The sequence below is a fragment of the Hydra vulgaris genome, chromosome 04 (assembly GCF_038396675.1).
Source record: "Hydra vulgaris chromosome 04, alternate assembly HydraT2T_AEP".
In the NCBI taxonomy this organism is placed as follows: Eukaryota; Metazoa; Cnidaria; class Hydrozoa; order Anthoathecata; family Hydridae; genus Hydra; species Hydra vulgaris.
The window spans coordinates 30,743,781-30,765,282 of record NC_088923.1 but is presented as its reverse complement, the minus strand read 5'-3'; the positions used below and the strand labels follow the sequence as shown (position 1 = coordinate 30,765,282).

General features: G+C 29.3%; 1 protein-coding gene across 2 annotated transcripts in view; it reads left to right on the top strand.

The window, feature by feature from the left end:
* Nucleotides 1–5,408, top strand: part of LOC124818538 (uncharacterized) — a 42,520-nt gene extending 37,112 nt beyond the window's left edge. For both annotated transcript variants that reach the window (XM_065796049.1, XM_065796050.1), the window contains one exon: nt 4,964–5,408. In XM_065796049.1, the coding sequence (XP_065652121.1) occupies nt 4,964–5,392 (429 nt within the window). In that variant the 3' untranslated portion in view covers nt 5,393–5,408. The remainder of the gene's footprint in view (nt 1–4,963) is intronic.
* Nucleotides 5,409–21,502: the final 16,094 nt, after the last annotated feature.

Sequence of the window (21,502 nt, the reverse complement as noted above, 5' to 3'; positions counted from 1 at the left end):
TGTCAATATTTAAACACTTTAACCATTAGAACCACTCAAATAATCAAAAACACCGACAGAAAAGATCTTTTTACAAATCTGTGGATAGTAGATGTGGATAGCACTAGGTATATTGCTGACAATTTTAATCACAGTGGCTAGCAGTGAACGTAGTTTCAGCAAGTTGAAGTTAATTAGAACTTACCTACGTACATCAATGACACAAAAAATATTGATTGCTTGAATGTATATATATTTATGGTAGATTGGTAGGTGACGTAAGTATTAAAGTATCGGTGACAGCACAAAAAGTGTATATACGCGACTATTAATGGAGGAAGGGGACACTGTAACAACGTTTGCCCCGGGCACCACCAACCCTATGATGGCCCTGAGTACGCTAAATGTATGTGCTTGTTAAAACCACACAAGTTTGGAACCATGAACGTTAAACTTACAGAATATTTTTTTGCGTCAACTTGTAAATGATTTAAAAATAATAAAAATACTAGTATGAGACACGGGGAACCGCTCCTTTTTTAACTTGAAGTTTTGTCATTATCGCTCTAAAGTCATTAATAACATTGTTGCAGTATTGCTTGTATTTCACCTTTATAATTTTGAGCCCTTTCGAGCGTTAAAAATATAAACTGCAAGCGAGCATTTAAAAAATTGTGTGTAGTTAGGTATTTAATAGAAAGTGGCATTTCTCTGAACTGGCCTATTTCTTTATTTAATAGGCTCATAGTGACCGGTGGCTCAGATACATTAACCCAATCAATAGATTCCACCCAGTCGTTTGCATCGTAGTTAATAACAGGAATTGAGAACTGACAACTCAGCCTCTAAAGGATCTTTCTAGTGATACTATCGCTATTATGAAGCCATTCATAAGTTGAAGTACATGCTCATTGTGAAAACCTGTTGAAGCTCATTGTGAAAACCTGTTGCTTGCAATGTTAACAGACTCAGATGAAGGTAAATGCTCATGGGCAATTGACATAATCCTTCAGTTTAAAAAAAAAGACAATGGAACCAACATTTGCAAATTCAAACCATGTAAATAAGGAGTCATAGGAGTTTGCACTCCATCAAATAACTCAATTGACGTCAGTAATCTTAGAATTTTTGAAGCTTACTGTCATTTGAAATCAAATAACTCAATTGAGGTCAGTAATCTTAGAATTTTTGAAGCATACTGTCACTTAAAATCAAATAACTCAATTGACGTCAGTAATCATAGAATTTTTGAAGCTTACTGTCATTTAAAATCAAATAACTCAATTGACGTCAGTAATCTTAGAATTTTTGAAGCTTACTGTCATTTAAAATCAAATAACTCAATTGACGTCAGTAATCTTAGAATTTTTGAAGCTTACTGTCATTTAAAATCAAATAACTTAATTGACGTCAGTAATCTTAGAATTTTTGAAGCTTACTGTCATTTAAAATCAAATAACTTAATTGACGTCAGTAATCTTAGAATTTTTGAAGCTTACTGTCATTTAAAATCAAATAACTTAATTGACGTCAGTAATCTTAGAATTTTTGAAGCTTACTGTCATTTAAAATCAAATAACTCAATTGACGTCAGTAATCTTAGAATTTTTGAAGCTTACTGTCATTTAAAATCAAATAACTCAATTGACGTCAGTAATCTTAGAATTTTTGAAGCTTACTGTCATTTAAAATCAAATAACTCAATTGACGTCAGTAATCTTAGAATTTTTGAAGCTTACTGTCATTTAAAATCAAATAACTTAATTGACGTCAGTAATCTTAGAATTTTTGAAGCCTACTGTCATTTAAAATCAAGTATAATGAGTTATAAAGACAGTTTCTATCTTCAGTAGACTTGAGAAAAATAGTAAAATATATTGAAATGTAATAATAAGTATAAAATACCAAAATGCAATATCAATAGCAAAAAAAAATATTATTATAAAAACAAAATTTTTCTCAGTATTACTTTTTAGCATATACTATAATTTACTACTATAATTTCTTATTAAAAAACTAAGTCACTTTTATAGGTTATTTGTATGTTTAATAAATCAATTTCATACACATTATCAAGAACATAAATCTGTTGTAAAATGTGTTAACAATTAGTTAACAACATATAACACCAAATAAACACCATATAAATACCATATAAACAAACAACAACCAAATAAACACTATATAACACCAGAATAACAAAATGTGTTAATAATTAGTTAACAAAGTTAAAATCTAACCTAGATCTAACATATAGGTCCATTTTGTGATATTATTTTAACTAAATAAAGTTTTCATAAACCCAAAACAAACAAAAAACACCTTAATGCTGTATAACCAAGATTTCTTTTAGTTAAGGGTACAAAATCCAGCATATCTGTACTAAATTAGTAAGAATCCTGTATTCTTGGAAACATTAAATTTATTTCGAAAAGCTCTTTTATGAGTCTAGTTTTGTAAATTTAGACATTAAGCCTATGCTTTGTTTCTATTGCACAAGCAAGTTCAGTGAAATATGGATTCACATTTCAGGGCCGACGACACGGTCACAATCGCACCATAATTTTAAAAAAAGTTCTTTAAATCTAAAAAAGAAAAAAGGTCCGTCAGAAAAAATGTGGGGGGAGCCCGGACCCCCCGGTGTCGTTGGCTCTGTATTTTATAATATTTAAAAAATCAAGTAACTAAAGTCTTAGTTTCTAAAAGAAGGGGCTGTCCATTAATTACATCGATAGTTTTTTTACATTTTTTACCCCCCCCCCTCTCCTCCTCCCCCTTATCAATAACTTGTCAAACTTCCAGAGAACCCCCTAAAAAATTACGTCAACATTCAATTACCCCCCCCCCCCCTCCCAGTAAAAAAAAAAGAAAAATTAAGTGGAAAAAAAACAAACAATATTTTGAATATACTAATTTACAAAACAACAAAGAAATAAAAAGTAAACTATTTAGAGAACCATTTAAAAATTACAAATGCTTGCTCTTTTACAAAAATTACAAATGCTTGCTCTTTCACAAAAATTACAAATGCATGCTCTTTTACAAAAATTACAAATGCTTGCTCTTTCACAAAAATTACAAATGCATGCTCTTTCACAAAAATTATAAATGCTTGCTCTTTCACAAAAATTACAAATGCTTGCTCTTTCACAAAAATTACAAATGCTTGCTCTTTCACAAAAATTACAAATGCTTGCTCTTTCACAAAAATTACAAATGCTTGCTCTTTCACAAAAATTACAAATGCTTGCTCTTTCACAAAAATTACAAATGCTTGCTCTTTCACAAAAATTACAAATGCTTGCTCTTTCACAAAAATTGTATAAAAGTAAAAGGTATAGAAAAAAAGTTATTAAACTTTTAACTTAAGAACATATTTCCAGTTGATAGCTACAAAAACTTACTCCGAACAAAAAATTAAAGATTAAAGGGTGTTCACAAAAATGTATACACCTAGCACGTTTAAATTATTAACATATTTCAAATTGATGCAACTCTTCAATTTGCCAATCCTTCTCACTTTAACTTTAGACCTAATGCAATTTCCCAGTAAAAGCCAATTATTTGTAATAGAGTTTAGTATAACGATAAATGCATTTAACAAATTGTATAAACCAGAGGACAGTAACCTCTTTTTTTGTATTCACATCAGACTAAAACTTAGTAAATTGCAACTTTTGGCTTTTCGTTTGCATAGCAGACTTACCAACAACAACTTTGAAAACATCCCATGTGGGATTATTTAGTTCTGTACGTGTCGGGTCTTTTTAAAACACAACGCGGTTTTTAAAAAGTAGGAATATAAATAGCTTTATTAAAGTACTGAAGGTTTGGCGAGTATGTAACACAGGACTGCAAACGCTGCTTAATTTTTTTTATTTTAAGTAAATAAATTTATAAAAAAAGTAACATTGTTGACGTCAACTTGCCTTTGCCTCCCCCCTCCCTCTTGTCAATAAATGTCAAAAAAATTCAGACACCCCTTCCTTTACTTTGTTGACGTAATTTATTGACAGCCCCAAATCTTAGTTATTCTTATTTTACTTATTCCATCTTAGTTTCTATAGAAATGTGAAAAACAATACTAATGATGATCTCACGGTAGCGAATAAAAAACCCAATTTTGTCAGCTTGTTTTGTTTGTATTTAACAAAACATTTTTCTAAATCGGACACGTTAAAACCAACCGTGTGGGCAAGTTTTATTTTCACAGTTGAAAGGTCTATATATTTTATTATTTATTTGAGAGCATTTATTGATAGAATAAAACGTCGGTAACGTGTAATAGGGACCATAGTAGCCATGGCAGTAATCTCTATGGCCAAATTACGTAAATTACGGCAGGCACAATGAAATTTTTAGTGATATTTCTTTAGCAAAAAAATCCAAAGCTATATTGGATGACCCGATAAGGGTAATCCATAAAGTAGGTTGAAACTAAATTCCACTGAGCAAATCCAGGTTTCGCATTTTTTATAAAATCCTGACCCGAATATAATAAGTGCTCGTATATTAAGTTCGTTTTTAATTGAGATAAGTTATAACAAATTTTGCTATAATATATTAAAAATAATTATTCAATGTAATAAACATATTAAATTATTTATCTGTTGTAAATTATTATAAGTATATGAGTATAAACAGTTTAAATAAATTTAAATAATTTGGGTCTTGATTTTACAAAAATCGAAACCTTTTTTTGCTCACTGGAAAAAAGAATCGACCCCTATAGTACGTCACGCAGAGTTTATAAGTTTTATTGACTCTCTTTTGCACAGATTTTTAAAATAGTATAGCGATGTTTACTGGGAAGTTTTTCAAATTTAAATTCAGCGTGACGTAGTATATATATATATATATATATATATATATATATATATATATATATATATATATATATATATATATATATATATATTCTTAGATAATAGAAATAGTTCTTGTGTATGTTGTTATGCAATATAATTGTTTTTTTTTGTAATAGATGAGAGATGCAGACGCTCGTAATAATGTGTTTGTTTCGTCAATTCTAAGAACAAACGAGGTGAGGGAAATTGACGAAAACAACTTTTTTCTACAACATTCGTCTGATTCTCTTATAAAAAATTTTTCGAAATTTAAATACTCAAAAAGTATGGTTTTTGAAGATTTTATTCAAGAAAACTATTTACCCTCTAAATCACTTCAAAAAAGCTTTGAAGAAGTTTCTAAAGTTACGAACAAAGCAACCGTTACTGATGCAAGCAATTGTCTAGTTGTTTCTACACTTTTACCAATGCTACCAACGCCTAAAGTTTGTGAATTTGAAATTCGTAAATTAGAAACGAAAAAAAAACTTGAAGTACGCAGAAGGCTTCTTCAAGAGTTTGATGAAGAAATACAGAAAGTTAATAAAATTTTAAAACACATGTGAAACTTCTTCTGAATAAAATTTTTAAAACACACTTTATGTGAAACTTCTAAAAAAAATTTGAATTTTCATTATTTAAAACTATTATTTACTAATTTAATTTAACTTTCATAATTAATAGAAAATGTTTGTTTTATTTAATGCTTATACATATTTATGGTTCTGATTTCAATTACTAATCAATGTCGTAGTATGTATGTATGGATGGATGTATGCATGGATGTATGTATGTTTTTTTGTATGTATGTATGTATGTATGTATGTATGTATGTATGTATGTATGTATGTATGTATGTATGTATGTATGTATGTATGTATGTATGTATGTATGTATGAATGTATGGATGGATGTATGGATGTATGTATGTATGTATGTATGTATGTATGTATGTATGTATGTATGTATGTATGTATGTATGTATGTATGTATGTATGTATGTATGTATGTATGTATGTATGTATGTATGTATGTATGTATGTATGTATGTATGTATGTATGTATGTATGGATGGATGGATGGATGGATGGATGGATGTATGCATGGATGTATGTATGTGTGTATATTTGTATGTATGTATGTATGTATGTATGTATGTATGTATGTATGTATGTATGTATGTATGTATGTATGTATGTATGTATGTATGTATGTATGTATGTATGTATGTATGTATGTATGTATGTATGTATGTATGTATGTATGTATGTATGTATGTATGTATGTATGTATGTATGTATGTATGTATGTATGTATGTATGTATGTATGAATGTATGTATGTATGTATGTATGTATGTATGCATTTATGTATGTATGTATGAATGTCCAACTGGGTAACAACACAAATAATAATAATAATAAAATATAATAATATAATAATAATCCATTTATTTAACCATAAAATATGAAAAATTACAATAATATTTATAAACTCACATAAATAGGGTTAGGTGTCACTCATATAGTTAAAAACTAGTGAATGGAGTGACACCTGAAAAAAAAAAGAAAAAATAAGGAAAACAAATAAAACACAGAAAGAATTATAAATAAGAAAAAATTAAAAAGAAAGAAAGGAAAATAAAGCGCTAATAAATAAAGATGATATTAATAATTGTAATAATAATATAATAAAAATAATGATATTAATAATAATGTGAATAAAAAAAAACAAATAGTAACTATATCATGATAACTTTACTAAAAATTATAACTAATGGTAAATAATAATTATAGTAAAGTTTATAACTACGACAGAAATTAATAAAATAAACATAACAATTGCAAAAATTAGAACAAAAACCATAAAAACTATTACTACAATTGAATCACTATCACTATCATTATAAATGATATTAATAAGATTTAAAAAACAAAGATAAATTAATGATTATAGTAATATTTGTGGAGTTAAAAAAGACAGTATAAAATAAAAGTAATAATAGTTTTATAAATACAGTAATATAAAAAAAGCAATAGTAATAAAGATATAATTAATATTCATTAAATATATACTCAATTACAACAAGCATTAAATAATTGGAAAGTTTAAACAAAGATACAAGTTCTAGATTATTTATCATAAATGATAAAAAAGAAAAAGAATCCATTAGTTCAGATTTCACAAACCACATTTTGAAAAAGTGCTAAACACTCTGAAAATAACATATTGTTATTAAAATCTGAGTATTCCGCTGTGTTGAAAACATGATGACAATAACTGAAAAAAATATATTTCTAAATTAAACAATTTCTAAATTAAAATAATAAAAAGTCTCTATACTCTTTTGGTATCTCAGCAAAACATTTAAAATACGCAGTATTATACTTTAACAAAAAAACGCAAAGTGTTACACTTTAACAAAAAAAAAAGTACTCAACTTTGTTTTTTGTTTTGTAAAATCAAAAGCTCAGTCAGGTCAGTTGCATGGTCATCACGATCACCTTGCTACTGGTAGAATTTTTCTTATAGGATTTGCTTTCTAAGCAAAGGCTGGAATAAGTGTGTGCTTCCCATCATCAATACTATCTAATATCTGTCACGCCTATAGTATAATATATACATACATACATACATACATACATACATACATACATACATACATACATACATACATACATACATACATACATACATACATACATACATACATACATACATACATACATACATACATACATACATACATACATACATACATACATACATACATACATACATACATACATACATACATACATACATACATACATACATACATACATACATACATAATATATATATATATATATATATATATATATATATATATATATATATATATATATATATATATATATATATATATATATATATATATATGTATACCCAGAAAACATTGCTATAGTGGATTTGCAGTGGACCTATATAGGCATTTTTTAGCGGTTCATTGGAGTTTTGCTCAGCGGGCTCTTAGTGGACTATTCGTGTAAGCCGTTATAAATGGCAAAGTTATAATTTTCCGACATTTTAATAGTTTTATGCGGTTGCCACTAACGATCCACAACTAACCGATGAGCAAAACTACAGCGGTCCGGTCAAAATGCCTATATAGGTCCTCTGAAAACCCGCTATAGCATGTTTGTGTTTATATATATGTTTGTATAAATATATATTTTTTGTCTTTTATACAGTTAGAGTTGTCTTAGTTACTGTAGACTGGCTCATCTGTAACTTACTTTATATGTGTTTTGTCTCACCCGTAAGTTACTTTATGTATGTTTGTGTTCTGTTTAAAATTACTGATGCAGTGTGAGCTCAGGAACCAACTAATGGTTATAACTATAAAACCTACTCTTACCTTCTCTAATCTCTAGTATTCTGCTAGATGTAATGTTTTTCCAAGTGCATTTCCAAAATATTACCATCATTGTTTTAGAGTTGTGCTTAGAGGAAGTAACTTCTTTAAACTACTCCAGTTCAAGATCATCGCAATCACCCTGTTACTGATATCATGTAACCCAGTATTACTTGTCCCATGCCTTTTTACCTTGTAGGATTCACTTTTTTTTTAAGGCAAATACTAGGAGAAACAAACTCCGATTTGAAAATTCCTTGCCTTGTGGCTGGTGGTTGTGCAGAGGCTAGAGATGGTGTCTTGATAAAAATACTCTTCTTGGACTGATGTAAACAGCATCCAGCTACTGTCTTGTAGAAAGACTCCTAGCCAAAAACTTTATGGGTATGCAGAATAACTCTGGATTTTCTTGACTTTACTAAAAGATTTTTGGTTGTGCCTCCTTGATAGTGGCTATGCAACGTAACTGATTCCATAAACAGCTGTAAAAAATCAGAATATTAGCAAAGCCATCTTGAACATGGATGGTGTCCTTATTAATGCTTTTGATGCGCATTGTTAAAGCGCACCAAAAGCATTGTTAAGTTGCAAATTTGAGTTAATTACCAGGACTGAAACAACTGCATAGCTCATTCCTTGGGTTTGAAGCCATGCTTTATCTATGAATGAGTTAAGTTCTCTTTAAACGTAAATCATGCCAAAAGTAAACCAGAATATTAAACTCAAAAAACCATCCCTACCACCTAACTTGTTTAATATATCTTTAACAAATATTATAAATACCATATTTTTATAAATACACTCTATCACCTTTTTCTTTGTTCTTTATTTTAATGGTTGATTTAGTATGTAACTTCATACTAAATCAACCATATATATACATATATATATATATACATATATATATATATATATATATATATATATATATATATATATATATATATATATACATATATATATACAAATATGTATATACATATATATATATATATATATATATATATATACATATATATATATATATATATATATATATATATATATATATATATATATATATATATATATATATATATATATATATATGTAGTTATTAAACTTTAATGCTCAGCACACTGAATGGCTTAATTCTAACACCACTGACCCTGCTGGCACTAAAGACCGCAAATTCTGCATTTCTCAATCTCTTACTCAGATAGTTAACTTTGTGACTCGTTTTCATTCAACCCTAATCACTTACCTTCACTCCTTGATTGGTGTCTTGTCTCTGAACCTAGCTTGTGTTCAGTTTTTTCTTTTTCTCCTTAAGATGGTTCGGACGATGCAATGATCTCTAAAAATCTTTCATCTCGTACGTTTCTTTCAGACTCATCCTATCATCGCACTACTTACTACTACCCTAAAACTGACAGGGATTCATTTTGCGATTTTCTTTGTTACGGAACTTGGGCTAGTGTGTTTTCTCTCTCAGCTAATAAATGTACCTCCTACACAACTTCCTGGATCCAGGCAAAAATAGAAGCTTTTATTCCTTCTCGTTGGCTTCAAGTCAAGCCTCGTTCTATTCCATGGTTTTTAACTTCTTGTGCAGCTGCTATATCTAATTGTAATTATTATTCTCATTTTTTTTTAATAGAAAAACTCTCTTGTAAATAAATGTCTATTTATTATTGCAAGAAACCAATGCAAAAAAGGTGCTGTCTGATGCTAAGCCCTATTATTTTCAGCTCACTAAATCTCGTATCTTATCTCAGAAGTTAGGCTCCAAAGACTTTTGGAAAATCTTCAATAGCGTCTTTAACAAAGGTATGTCTAACATTCTATTTTTAATTCATGGGATTGATCTTGTTACCTCTCCAAACGATAAGGCTGAACTATTTACAAAAGACTTTTCTTCTAATTTGACTCTTGAATCTTATGACCAAACCCTTCCTTCATTTCCAGTTAAACAGATTAACCCATTGTTAGACATTCAAATCACTCTAACTTCTGTAGCTAAAGTCATACCTCAATTAAACTCTTCTACTGCTCGTGGTCCAGACAACATTCGTGTTATAGTCTTACAAGAGGATTCTACAGAAACTTCTTCAATTCTCTCTAAACTAATAAATAAATGTTTATCTGAATCTTGTTGTCCTCTCTGCTGGAAAATGGAATCTGTGGTTCCAATTTTTAAAAATTCTAGTAAACATTCTGACCCATCCAACTATCGTCCAATAAGTCTTCTCTCGGTTATTAGTAAGCTCTTTGACTCTTTGATCAACAAATTTATTACATCCAATCTTGAGTCAAATAACTTACTGTCAGACAATCAAAACTTTCAATCGTCTCGCTATACAGCTGATTTGCTAACTGCTAATACTGAAAGATTTTATTGTGCATTAGATGGAGGCGGCGAGGCAAGGGCTATTGCTCTTAATATACAAAGCTTTCAATAAAGTTTGGCATACTGGTCTTTTTCATAAGTTCTCTTCATATGGTGTAACTGGAAGAGTTTTTGAGATTATCAAATCTTTTCCTTCTAACCGCTTTACTAAAGTCATCTTCGAAGGCTATCACTCTTCTCTATTTCCAGTAATGTCTAGTGAACCTCAAGTTTCTAAATTTGGTTCTGTTTTGTTTCTTGTTGACATGGAATTCCTGACAACCTTACATCCAAAGTTGCTCTATTTGCTGCTGAATCAACTGTATACGCCTGTCTTGATGAAAAGTCTTCTTTTTTTGATCGCTTAGAACAGGTAGCCGATCTTGAATCTGATTTCACTTCTGTTACAGATTGGGGCTTGCAAAGGCTTGTAAATTTTAACTCAAACAAAACTCAGTTATTTATTGCAAACAACTACCGCAATGTTATCGACACTCCTATATTTATGATTAGCCACCCTCTCTTTTTTAAGTCTTCTTCGATTATTGCTCACTACTAATCTCTCATAGAAATCATATATACAATCGGTTGCTAAGTTAAAATCTGCAAAGACTTCTTCTCTTTATCGTACTCGCTATTTTCCTAACCCTGAGTCCATTCTCTACCTCCACAAAAACTCTCTTCCATCTGTTTCTTGATTTTGTTTTATCATATTTCCTGACTAATACAAAATACAATTTTTCAAGTCTTTTGTCAACCGTTTCCTTGCTCTGTATCTATATATTCTAGTAACTCTCAATTTAATAGTGGTGGCTTTCAGCCTTGTTCCGAGTGAATCGGAATAAAATAAAAAAATAAAAAAGTGGAATTTTTCAATTACACTGTTAATTATAGATGGACAGCAAAACCAATGTTTTTAAATTACAGTAATAAAAAAATTTACTATTGTAATTTACATTTTTCTCGTCTATAACTTTGAAGTATAACTTAGGCACCGCCGATTCGGTTCGTGAAGTCCGCAAAAAGTCAGGCCAACTTATTTTGCGGATTAAAACAGTCCGATCGTTAAATATTTTACAAACCAATTTTCGAAAAATAATTTACGAACTAATAGCGAATTTTTTTTTTCGGATTCTCTTTGCTGTTCGAATAACTAATCCGAAAAATTTTTACGAATTGCTAGCAGATTTTTATTTTGCGGATTTTTATTTTTCCTATTTGGAAATCTTGACCTACAATTCGTTCAACAGATCAACGGTAAGCCATTATTATATTATTTTGATTTAAAAGTTAAGAAATTTTCAAACTCAGTTTTTGCAGGGTTTTTTTTTTTTTTTGTGGATCAAATTCTTTCGCTTTGCGGATTGCTTCAATTAGTGGATTGGTCCGATAAAATTTATATTGTTATATTTCTTCTACTTAAATAGAAATATAAATAAAAATAGAAATAGAGATAAAAACTAGTTTGAAAAATTGTTACGTTCATTTCAACAATGAAGACAAATAACTAGTTCTTTTATTGAAAACATTATGCATGCCTCTATAATATCATTTATTGTTATCATTTATAGCATGCCTCTATAATATCTTTTATTGTTAAGACAAATGTTAAGGAAAATTTTCAAATAACTTTTGAATAATTAGTTCTTTTTTCGGAAACTGTTTGCATGCATCAAAAACTTAAGAATTAGTTCTTTTTCTGAAACTTTTTGCATGTATCACGTTTTATTAAGGCAAGTATTAAGGAAATAATATTTGCTTAATATTTTTAATAATACTCCCTCAATATTTCCGAAATATTGAGGCAGATATTTCAATAAAAAGTCCGTAAACCGAAAATGTAATTTGATCCGTGTTTTCGAATTTTTAATCCGAAGAGTAATCCATATTAATATTTAGGGTGCATATTCACAAAACTTTCGTAACTTTTGCGCAGCTTAACTAAGGTTACGGAAATCGTAAGTTCATGTTACAATTTGGTATTCACTAATGTTTCGCAGCATTTCCGTAAAGTTAGGGTTGCCGTAAAGTAACCGTAAAGTTAAATTAACCGTAAAATTAGGGTTGCACATGAGTTGCGCTGAACTTACGCAAAAACTTACGCAAAATACAACCAAGTTGATTTTTTTTTTTTGAATGAACCGAGTTTTCGTAATTTTATAAAACAAACTTTTCTAATATTGAACTCATAAAACTTTTAACTAATTTAATACAAAAATAAAGCAGGGAATATATACAGCTCGAGAAGAACCAATCTTTGAATCTCAAGGTTGAGATGTTGGTATATATGAAAGAAAACACTAAGCAACTCAGCAAAATTCAAGACATTGAGTGGCCAGGAAATGAATTTGGAAAATGATTCATTTTCAGTGTGATTTTGACTTTTTTTATTTCTTAACATAAAAATCATTTCGTTTCATTGTATATTTGAATATTGTATATAAATAAAAATGAATCTTATTTCAAAAGCATTCTTTATTCTGAATCCGTATAAATCCGTAAAAATAACATCGGTTCGGATTCCAATTCGAAAAAAAATTTTCGAGTTGCAATCCGATCCGAAAGCATCGAATCGGATTGCAGTCCGAAAAAATAATCCGAAAAAATTTTAACAAATTTTTTTCCAATACATTACTTTCGGATCAAATCAATCCGTAAGTAATTTGAACTGTTCAGCATAGATAGTTTAGAGCACAATCCGACAATCCGATAAACAGTAACGGATCGGCGGTCTCTAAGTATAACACAAAACAGAAATAAAATAGAAAAAAGTTATTTTTTTTTAAAAAAAAGTTGAATAAATATGTGTGTTTAGATAACATAAATAAATATTTAAAAGTTTAATCATATCATAGGTTTTATCTGAAGTTAAAGAGTTATATTAAATAATTTAAATTAAAAATTGACAAACATGATCTGACGTGGCATCAAACATAAAGCATAAAACAAAATATCCTTACAGAATACAAGAATATCCCGACAGAATACAAGAATATCCCGACGAAAAATACAATTTCGATGCTCTATAACTTTAAGTCAAAATATGATATTGAGTTTTTTTAAACTACTTCGTGCACTAATGGTTAAAAAATATAAAACAGAAAGTTGTTTTAAAAAAATAAAACTATAAAGAGTTATTCCTTTTTTAATAAGCAGAACAGAAAAACAGGAAAACTGTAAAATTTTGAAAACCACTTCCACTAACTACTGTTAAATATCAGAAAACAGTACGTCGCGAAATACTTTGCACTTTTGATTTGGAACAACGTGCAAATAAATCATTTAATGAGTTTCACTTGGTCTTATTTCTATTTTTAATAACAGTAATATAGAGTTACTAGGTAATGTAGAGTTGTAAATCATTCTATCTTGACTCTTCATTCAGTGTGCGGACTGAAACAAAAAGAATGTGCTTCGATCACTTGGTGACTGGGATAAGGTTTTCCCGAAAACTCCTCGAATTTGTAACTGGCTTAAACGTGAAGATCAATTGCACTTCTTTAAAAATGGCTTGGCAAAGTTTTTATGACTTTATGAAGAGATAGTCATAAGAAATATCAACAAGAAAAGCGAACAAATTAGCATCTAACAGAGCTGCTTCTTTTACGCCGTAAATAATTGATCGTTCTTTTAAATGCGTTGCCAAACAATATGAAAAATAGTTTTTTTGGATGATCAACGCAAAAAAACCTTTGTGTGTGAAAAAGGGACAAGATGTGGTTTTAAACTTACTGGAAAAATAAAAAAAGTTCATTATGTTGTAAACAATTACTGCAACACTGATGGACATTTTGCACCACCATTTGTGAGATGCCAAAAGAAACTTATGTCTTCACTGGGCTTGAATGGCTGAAAGAAGTATTTATACCCGAAACTGAGAAAAATGGTGGTATTCAAGTACTAGTACTATGTAGTACTATGGGCATACGACTCACACTACTTTGAAAGCGGTATTGTTGTGCAAAAAACACAATATAATCTTGATTTGTCCACCAGAGCATTCTTCACATATTCTACGACCATTGGATAGAGTTGTCTATCGCCATGTCAAACAAGCGTGGAAAGAATATCTTTCAAAGTATTACAAAGACTCAAAATGTAAGAATTTAGATAAACAAAATATTCCCCCGTTACTCAAACTGCTGTACGAGAATGGTATATGCTTTACACACTTGCATGCAATTGCTGGTTTTCAGTACACTGGCTTATTTCCATCTAATAAAAACAACATAAATCATAAGGCATTAGCAATCACAAAAACGTTTAATCCACCAACTTTGACAACCTCCATAGCACCTATACCATCTGGCTCAGTCACAGTATCATCATCTTTAAGAGCCGCCGCAGCACCTACTCTAACTAGATACTAATTAGCATTTTTATTAACTAGCCAGCTTCAAGTTTTGATAGGCATCTAGCATGTGTTGAGCGTTGCAAAAACAGTATCGAGATGGAGATGAAGCAACTTTTTTCAATCCAGAAACCAATCGCATGTTGAAAAATCAAAGCAGTGCAACATGTAAAACTTGGCGGAAATTTATTACCGAAGAAAATGTAGTTAAGTTTATTTAACAAAAAGATGAAGAAAAAGCTACAAAGGAAATTGTAAAAGTTGCTAAACTTAACGCAAAGTCTAGAGTCTTTATATCAAATACTCAAATGCCTGAGCAACCACAGCAAAACAATAATGAAGAACAAGTATCTGCAGCCAAATGTTGCTAAATGTAAAAAGTGTAGAGTACAATTACTCACAGAAATGATGCAATGTGAGAATTCGATATGTCGGAATTGGTTGTGCAAAGAAACATTACCAAAGAAATACACAGTTGCTACTGAATTCTTTTGTTGCAAAAAATGCAAAAATTTAATACAGTTTCTTAAATATAAGTTGTAATGAAAATAATAGTAAAAAAGTTAATATTTAAAAAAATATTTTCTCAAGTGTGTGGTAATTATATATATATATATATATATATATATATATATATATATATATATATATATATATATATATATATATATATATATATATATATATATATATATATATATATATATATATATATATATGTATAGATATCGATATATAGAATATATTCGAGGTTAAGTATTTTGATGTAACAATACGAAGTCTCTTGTACGTGTTACAGTGCTCAATATTACTGAATAATAGAGCTATATATAATTATATTTAGATGAATAAAAACAACTGATTAGCGGGACTTAAAGTTTCATGCCCGAAGGCAATCATCAGCCGTTAATACAAACAAAAAACGTAAACAAACCGTTACAAAAACGTAAAAAATTACTGTAGAATGACATCTGACGTTATAAACAAATCTACGTAAAAAACAAATCAAAAAACAAAAAGCCGTTATAGTTTACTAGTCCCCTGTGTCAAATAAAGGTAATAGGAATTTTTTTGAATGTCGACACTGAGATACGATTTCGTTTTTTTTATTCAGTAGGTTTTTTCCATTATGCGATAAAATTACATATTTTTCGTAGAGACAAAGGTGGCATATTTTTGTTGCTAGATTGTAAGGTTTACAACGTTTGACAATTTTCCATTCTATAATGGGCTTTATGTTTTGGTCAACCGAAATTCAACCGAAATTCTATTAAGATTAGCTACAGTTGCATGCCTAACCTAAAATCTATCATAAATTCGCATAATTTCAAAATTTTACACAACAAAAATCAATTAAAAACCAACCAATGTAACTGAGTAGATAAAGCATTTTGTCCTTTGAACAATCAATGTTTATCTAACAATATTGTCTATCAAGCAACCGTAAGTTCCAGTCATCATGATCGTAATAAAAAAGTATAATTTGGCATTAGTAATACACCATTTAAACTAAGATACGCAAACCATCTCAAATCATTTGCATCAGTTAAATATAGAAATGACACAGAACTATCTAAGGAAATATGGAGCTTAAAAGACCAAAACATAAAGCCCATTATAGAATGGAAAATTGTCAAACGTTGTAAACCTTACAATCTAGCAACAAAAATATGCCACCTTTGTCTCTACGAAAAATATGTAATTTTATCGCATAATGGAAAAAACCTACTGAATAAAAAAAACGAAATCGTATCTCAGTGTCGACATTCAAAAAAATTCCTATTACCTTTATTTGACACAGGGGACTAGTAAACTATAACGGCTTTTTGTTTTTTGATTTGTTTTTTACGTAGATTTGTTTATAACGTCAGATGTCATTCTACAGTAATTTTTTACGTTTTTGTAACGGTTTGTTTACGTTTTTTGTTTGTATTAACGGCTGATGATTGCCTTCGGGCATGAAACTTTAAGTCCCGCTAATCAGTTGTTTTTATTCATCTAAATATAATTATATATATATATATATATATATATATATATATATATATATATATATATATATATATATATATATATATATATATATATATATATATATATATATAATAAAAATTGAAAAAAAAAAGCTATTTAGTTTTTATTGATTAGTGTGTGGTTTGACCGGATTTACTCTAATTGATATACTAGAAATATTTTGATATACATTTTATAACAGTGTCATATTCACAACTAAACACAATTACAAGTTTGTAAGATTTTAAACTAATATTAATTGATAATTAACAGTAATAACGACTGTTATTATTGTTCATACTGACTGTTATTATTGTGATTATATGCATATATGTCAACTACATCGTATATTATTGGGTTGTTCGATAAATTCTTGCCGTTGTTTTAAATTAGAAGATTTGAAATTGAAATGAAATGTTTTGGTATTATGTTTTGAGTTATTCAACAGAAAATTTTTTGCTCTATGATTTTTTTTTTTTTTTAGAGCATTCAGATGTCAAGTCGACAAAAATGAGCATTTTGACACCACTTTCTTTTTGCGTTTCAATGAGGTGCCAAAGACACGGAAGCTGCTAGAGAGATTTGTGCCGTATATGGAACGAGTGCCACAGAACTGCTTGGTATTGGTTAGACGATATTTCGTTTGACTTTTTTTTCCGTGAATTTTGGGAAGTCAGACGAGAAAACTTTGGTTTTTGCGCTAATGCATTTTACAATCTACCGGTACAAATACGTTTTTGCGGTTTTACTATGATGTTATGAATAAATAATAGAAAATTGGGTTCTAGCCTTTTAAAAAGACTTAAATTTGTTTTAAATTAGGTTTTTACAGTTGCGTTATAATAAAAAAAAAATGATGTTTTAGAGTAAGAAATAAATTAAATTTCTTGTTAATCATACATTTTCATTTAATTTTTTTACAAAAGCGTTTTGGTGCCCCTGTTATTAGAAATGTTTATTGAATATTTTTCTGCATGATTTTTTAACCAAAATTTTCGCGTCTGACTTCCTAAAGTTCACGGGGAAAAAATTCAGACGAAATATCGTCTAGGTATTGGTTTGCGAAGTTCAACAATGGCAATTTCGACCTCATGGATGAATCTCATTCGGGGCAATCGATTGAGCTTGATGAAGAGCATTTTAATCAACTTCTGCACAAAGATGCGCGTCAAACAATTAGAGAATTAACAGAGCGTATAGGATCCAATAAATTAACATGAGCAGAACATCTCCACTCAATGAATAAAGTTCAAAAATTCAGAGCTTTGATCCCACACGTATTAAGCGAAAACAATAAAAACTAACAATCCACCTTTGCCGCAGGTTTGCTTGCTCATCATTTATTAAATTATGGGCATACGAAAAGATTTCTTTATCCATCGTCACTGGTGATGAAAAATACTGTCTCTATGTCAACATAAAGCAGCACAAAGAATGGTTAAGCCCAAAAAAACAAGCGACCCCTCGAGCGATGCGAGATCTTTATCTTCGGAAGACGATGTTGAGTGTATGGTAAGACTGGGAAGGCATTATCTACTGGAAATTGCTTGATTGCAGCCTAATAGTCAATCAATAGTAAATAGGAATCTTAATAAAAAGGAGAGTTGGAATATTAAACATTTCAAAAAATAAAACATCCTGCAGTATTTTTTAATAGGCAAAACGGCATAAGATATGGGGCAACAGTTAGACACCACTTTTAGTGAAAATTTAAAAAAAGCGGAATCATATTTATTGACGTCATCTTTGGATTGCTGTTTTAGCGGATTTTTATATGGTTTATGTTAAAACAGCTTTTATATCATATTAAATATTTAAATTATATATTAAATCATGCGTTTCAGGTCTGATGACGGTCTAAGTATCGAAAAGTATAACGAAAAGTATTGAAAAATATAACGAACAGATTAGTACTCTCACCTGCCAAGTAAATGAGGGATTCTTTATAAATGAGAAAATTAAGGAAAAGTGAATAATAAAAACAATAAACTTTCGACGAGAAAATTTTCTCAACATTTTGAATGGCTGCAGCAAATAAAATTAAAATTAATCAGAAGCGAATCTGAATTAAAAATGGTTTAGATCTAATGAGGCCATTTTTCCTATAACTATATTATTATTGAAATTTGTTTTTTTCCTATAACTATTTTATTATTGAAACTTTCTTTTTTGCTTTTATACTTTAAAGTTTCAAGTGAATCAATGAATGCTTATACATTTTTAAAATATTGAAATTTGAGAAACTTTTTGTATTGTCTTGCCACGCTTTGAAACACCGTGCAATTGCGCTGTGTGTCAAAGTGTGGCAAGACCGTCATTTTGTCATTAATGACAAAAAATACGCGCTATCTATGACATACACTTGTAGCCAAAAGTCTTTTGTATGCTCAAATATAATTGCATTTTGCGTCATTTTGCTGTTTTAAGCTTGTTGAAAGCCTAGAAATGAACCAAAAAGCTGTCAGTTTTATCGCTTGAACTAATTGAGATAACCTTTTATTTAAAAAAATGAAATAGTTACTTTTCTTCTTCGTTTTTGTTGTGTTCTTTGTTTACTTTAGATCAATAATTTCATACCAAAAATGGAATTTTCACCTAAAAAACGTGGTCAGATTGTTGCATTAGTTATCTCGGATTTAACGCAAGCAGCTGCGGCACAACATCTGAATGTTTCCCAGCAAGTTGTGTCATTGACAATGAAACTTTGGCAAGAGACAGGTGATGTGAAATCGAAATGTCGAACTGGACGCCCTAACGTTACAACTTCTGCTACAGATGAGCGATAAAACAATACGTGTTGAAGAATCCAATGATATCTTCCTCTGCCGTAGCAAGTCAACAGCCATACAGAGTTAGTGTAAGAACCGTTTGACAACGTTTAAGTGACACTTTTAATTTAAAAGCGTACCAACATGCACAAAAACCGCTGTTATCGAAGAAGAACGTTCGTTGTATATAACTTTTTTGTAGGAAATTTAAACAATACCCTAGTGAAAAGTGGAATGAAGTAATGTTTAGTAACAAAATTAACATAAAGTTGTTTTCTGCAGCACCAAGATATGTTCGCCACCGTGTCAATAAAAGATTTTATTCAAAGTTTTGCACACAAACTGTTAAATATACAGCATACTTGATGGTATAGGGCTGCTTCTCAGCGTCTTGCAGAGGTTCCCTCTACTTTCTTCCACAAAATAAGACAGTGACAGTGTAGCTGATATTAGTAGTATAAACTGATTCGGTATTGATAAACTGTGAGATGTGATATTGATATGCTAATATTGATAAACTGTGAGATGTGTCAGAGATACTGTGTCTATTTAAACTCTGAACTTGTTGAAAAAAACGAAAACAACAGACCTTTGACCACAACTGTACAACGTATATAACCGTAGTCGCAGTGTATTGTGTCGCAGTGTTCAACATAAACTGACATAAACTTTTAAAAGTTTTAAACTTTTAAAAGTTTTTGACTTTTAAAAGTTTAAAACTATTTAAAGTCAGAAAGTTAATTTGCCGGCGCGCCGGCAAAGTAACTTTCTGACTAATAAACCTTTCTCAACTCTGAATATAAAGCTGTAAAACAATGGCAACATTTTACATGGTTTTAGATAATCCAATCGTAATTATTGATTGAAATTTAATAAAATTAGTGCTATTTCCTCAAAAATCTTCAAACTTAAGAAATTTTTGCAAAGACAGCAAATATTACAAAGTATAAAGTTAAAAATATAAAGTTATAAAGTTATTGAGATTGTGAATCATTTTATTAAGGTATTAAACAATTATAGTAACAATTTATATTTAGGTATTATTTATATTCTAAGAATAATTCATATTAAGGTATTAATTAATATTAAGGTATTAAATTGTTATAGCAATAATATACATTAAGGTACTATTTATATTAAAGGATTAATTTATATAAGGGTATTATCATATATTTAGGTAACAATTTATATTAAAGGATAAATTTATATTAAGGTATTCCTTTTTCTATACCGAAAAAGTTACTTTTATTATATTTTGATCTTTTTGCGCTCTTGATGGACAACAAAGTTTTGCTTTTCTAGCATTGGTTATCTAGTATTGTTACTGCGTTGTGAATAAATATTGGTTATCTAGTATTGTTGCTGCTTTGGTATAACATATTAGTTATCAACTAATGTTACTGCGTTGTGTATAACACATATTTTAATTTTATTTTGAGTCGGTTTTATAATTATTATCAATGATGAAAATCATTTTAAAATATTTGTTATTATTTTTATTATAAAATATTTGTTATTATTTTTTTTTTAATTAGAAAATCGCTTTTCTAAATAGTCAAAGAAAAACTTGTGAAATGAAATTCATTTATTAAATCACACAAAAGAAATTCTTTCTGAATCTATAAAACTAATAAAAAATAATAAGAAATTATTTGATCTGAAAAGAAAAAAATCCCTTCTCCAACTAAAAAAGAGTTTCTAGAAGTCGTTTATTAAGCAATTCTATTCCAGTTTTTCAAACAAATATTTTGCAAAAGTTTGCAATTTGTTTTGGTCGACG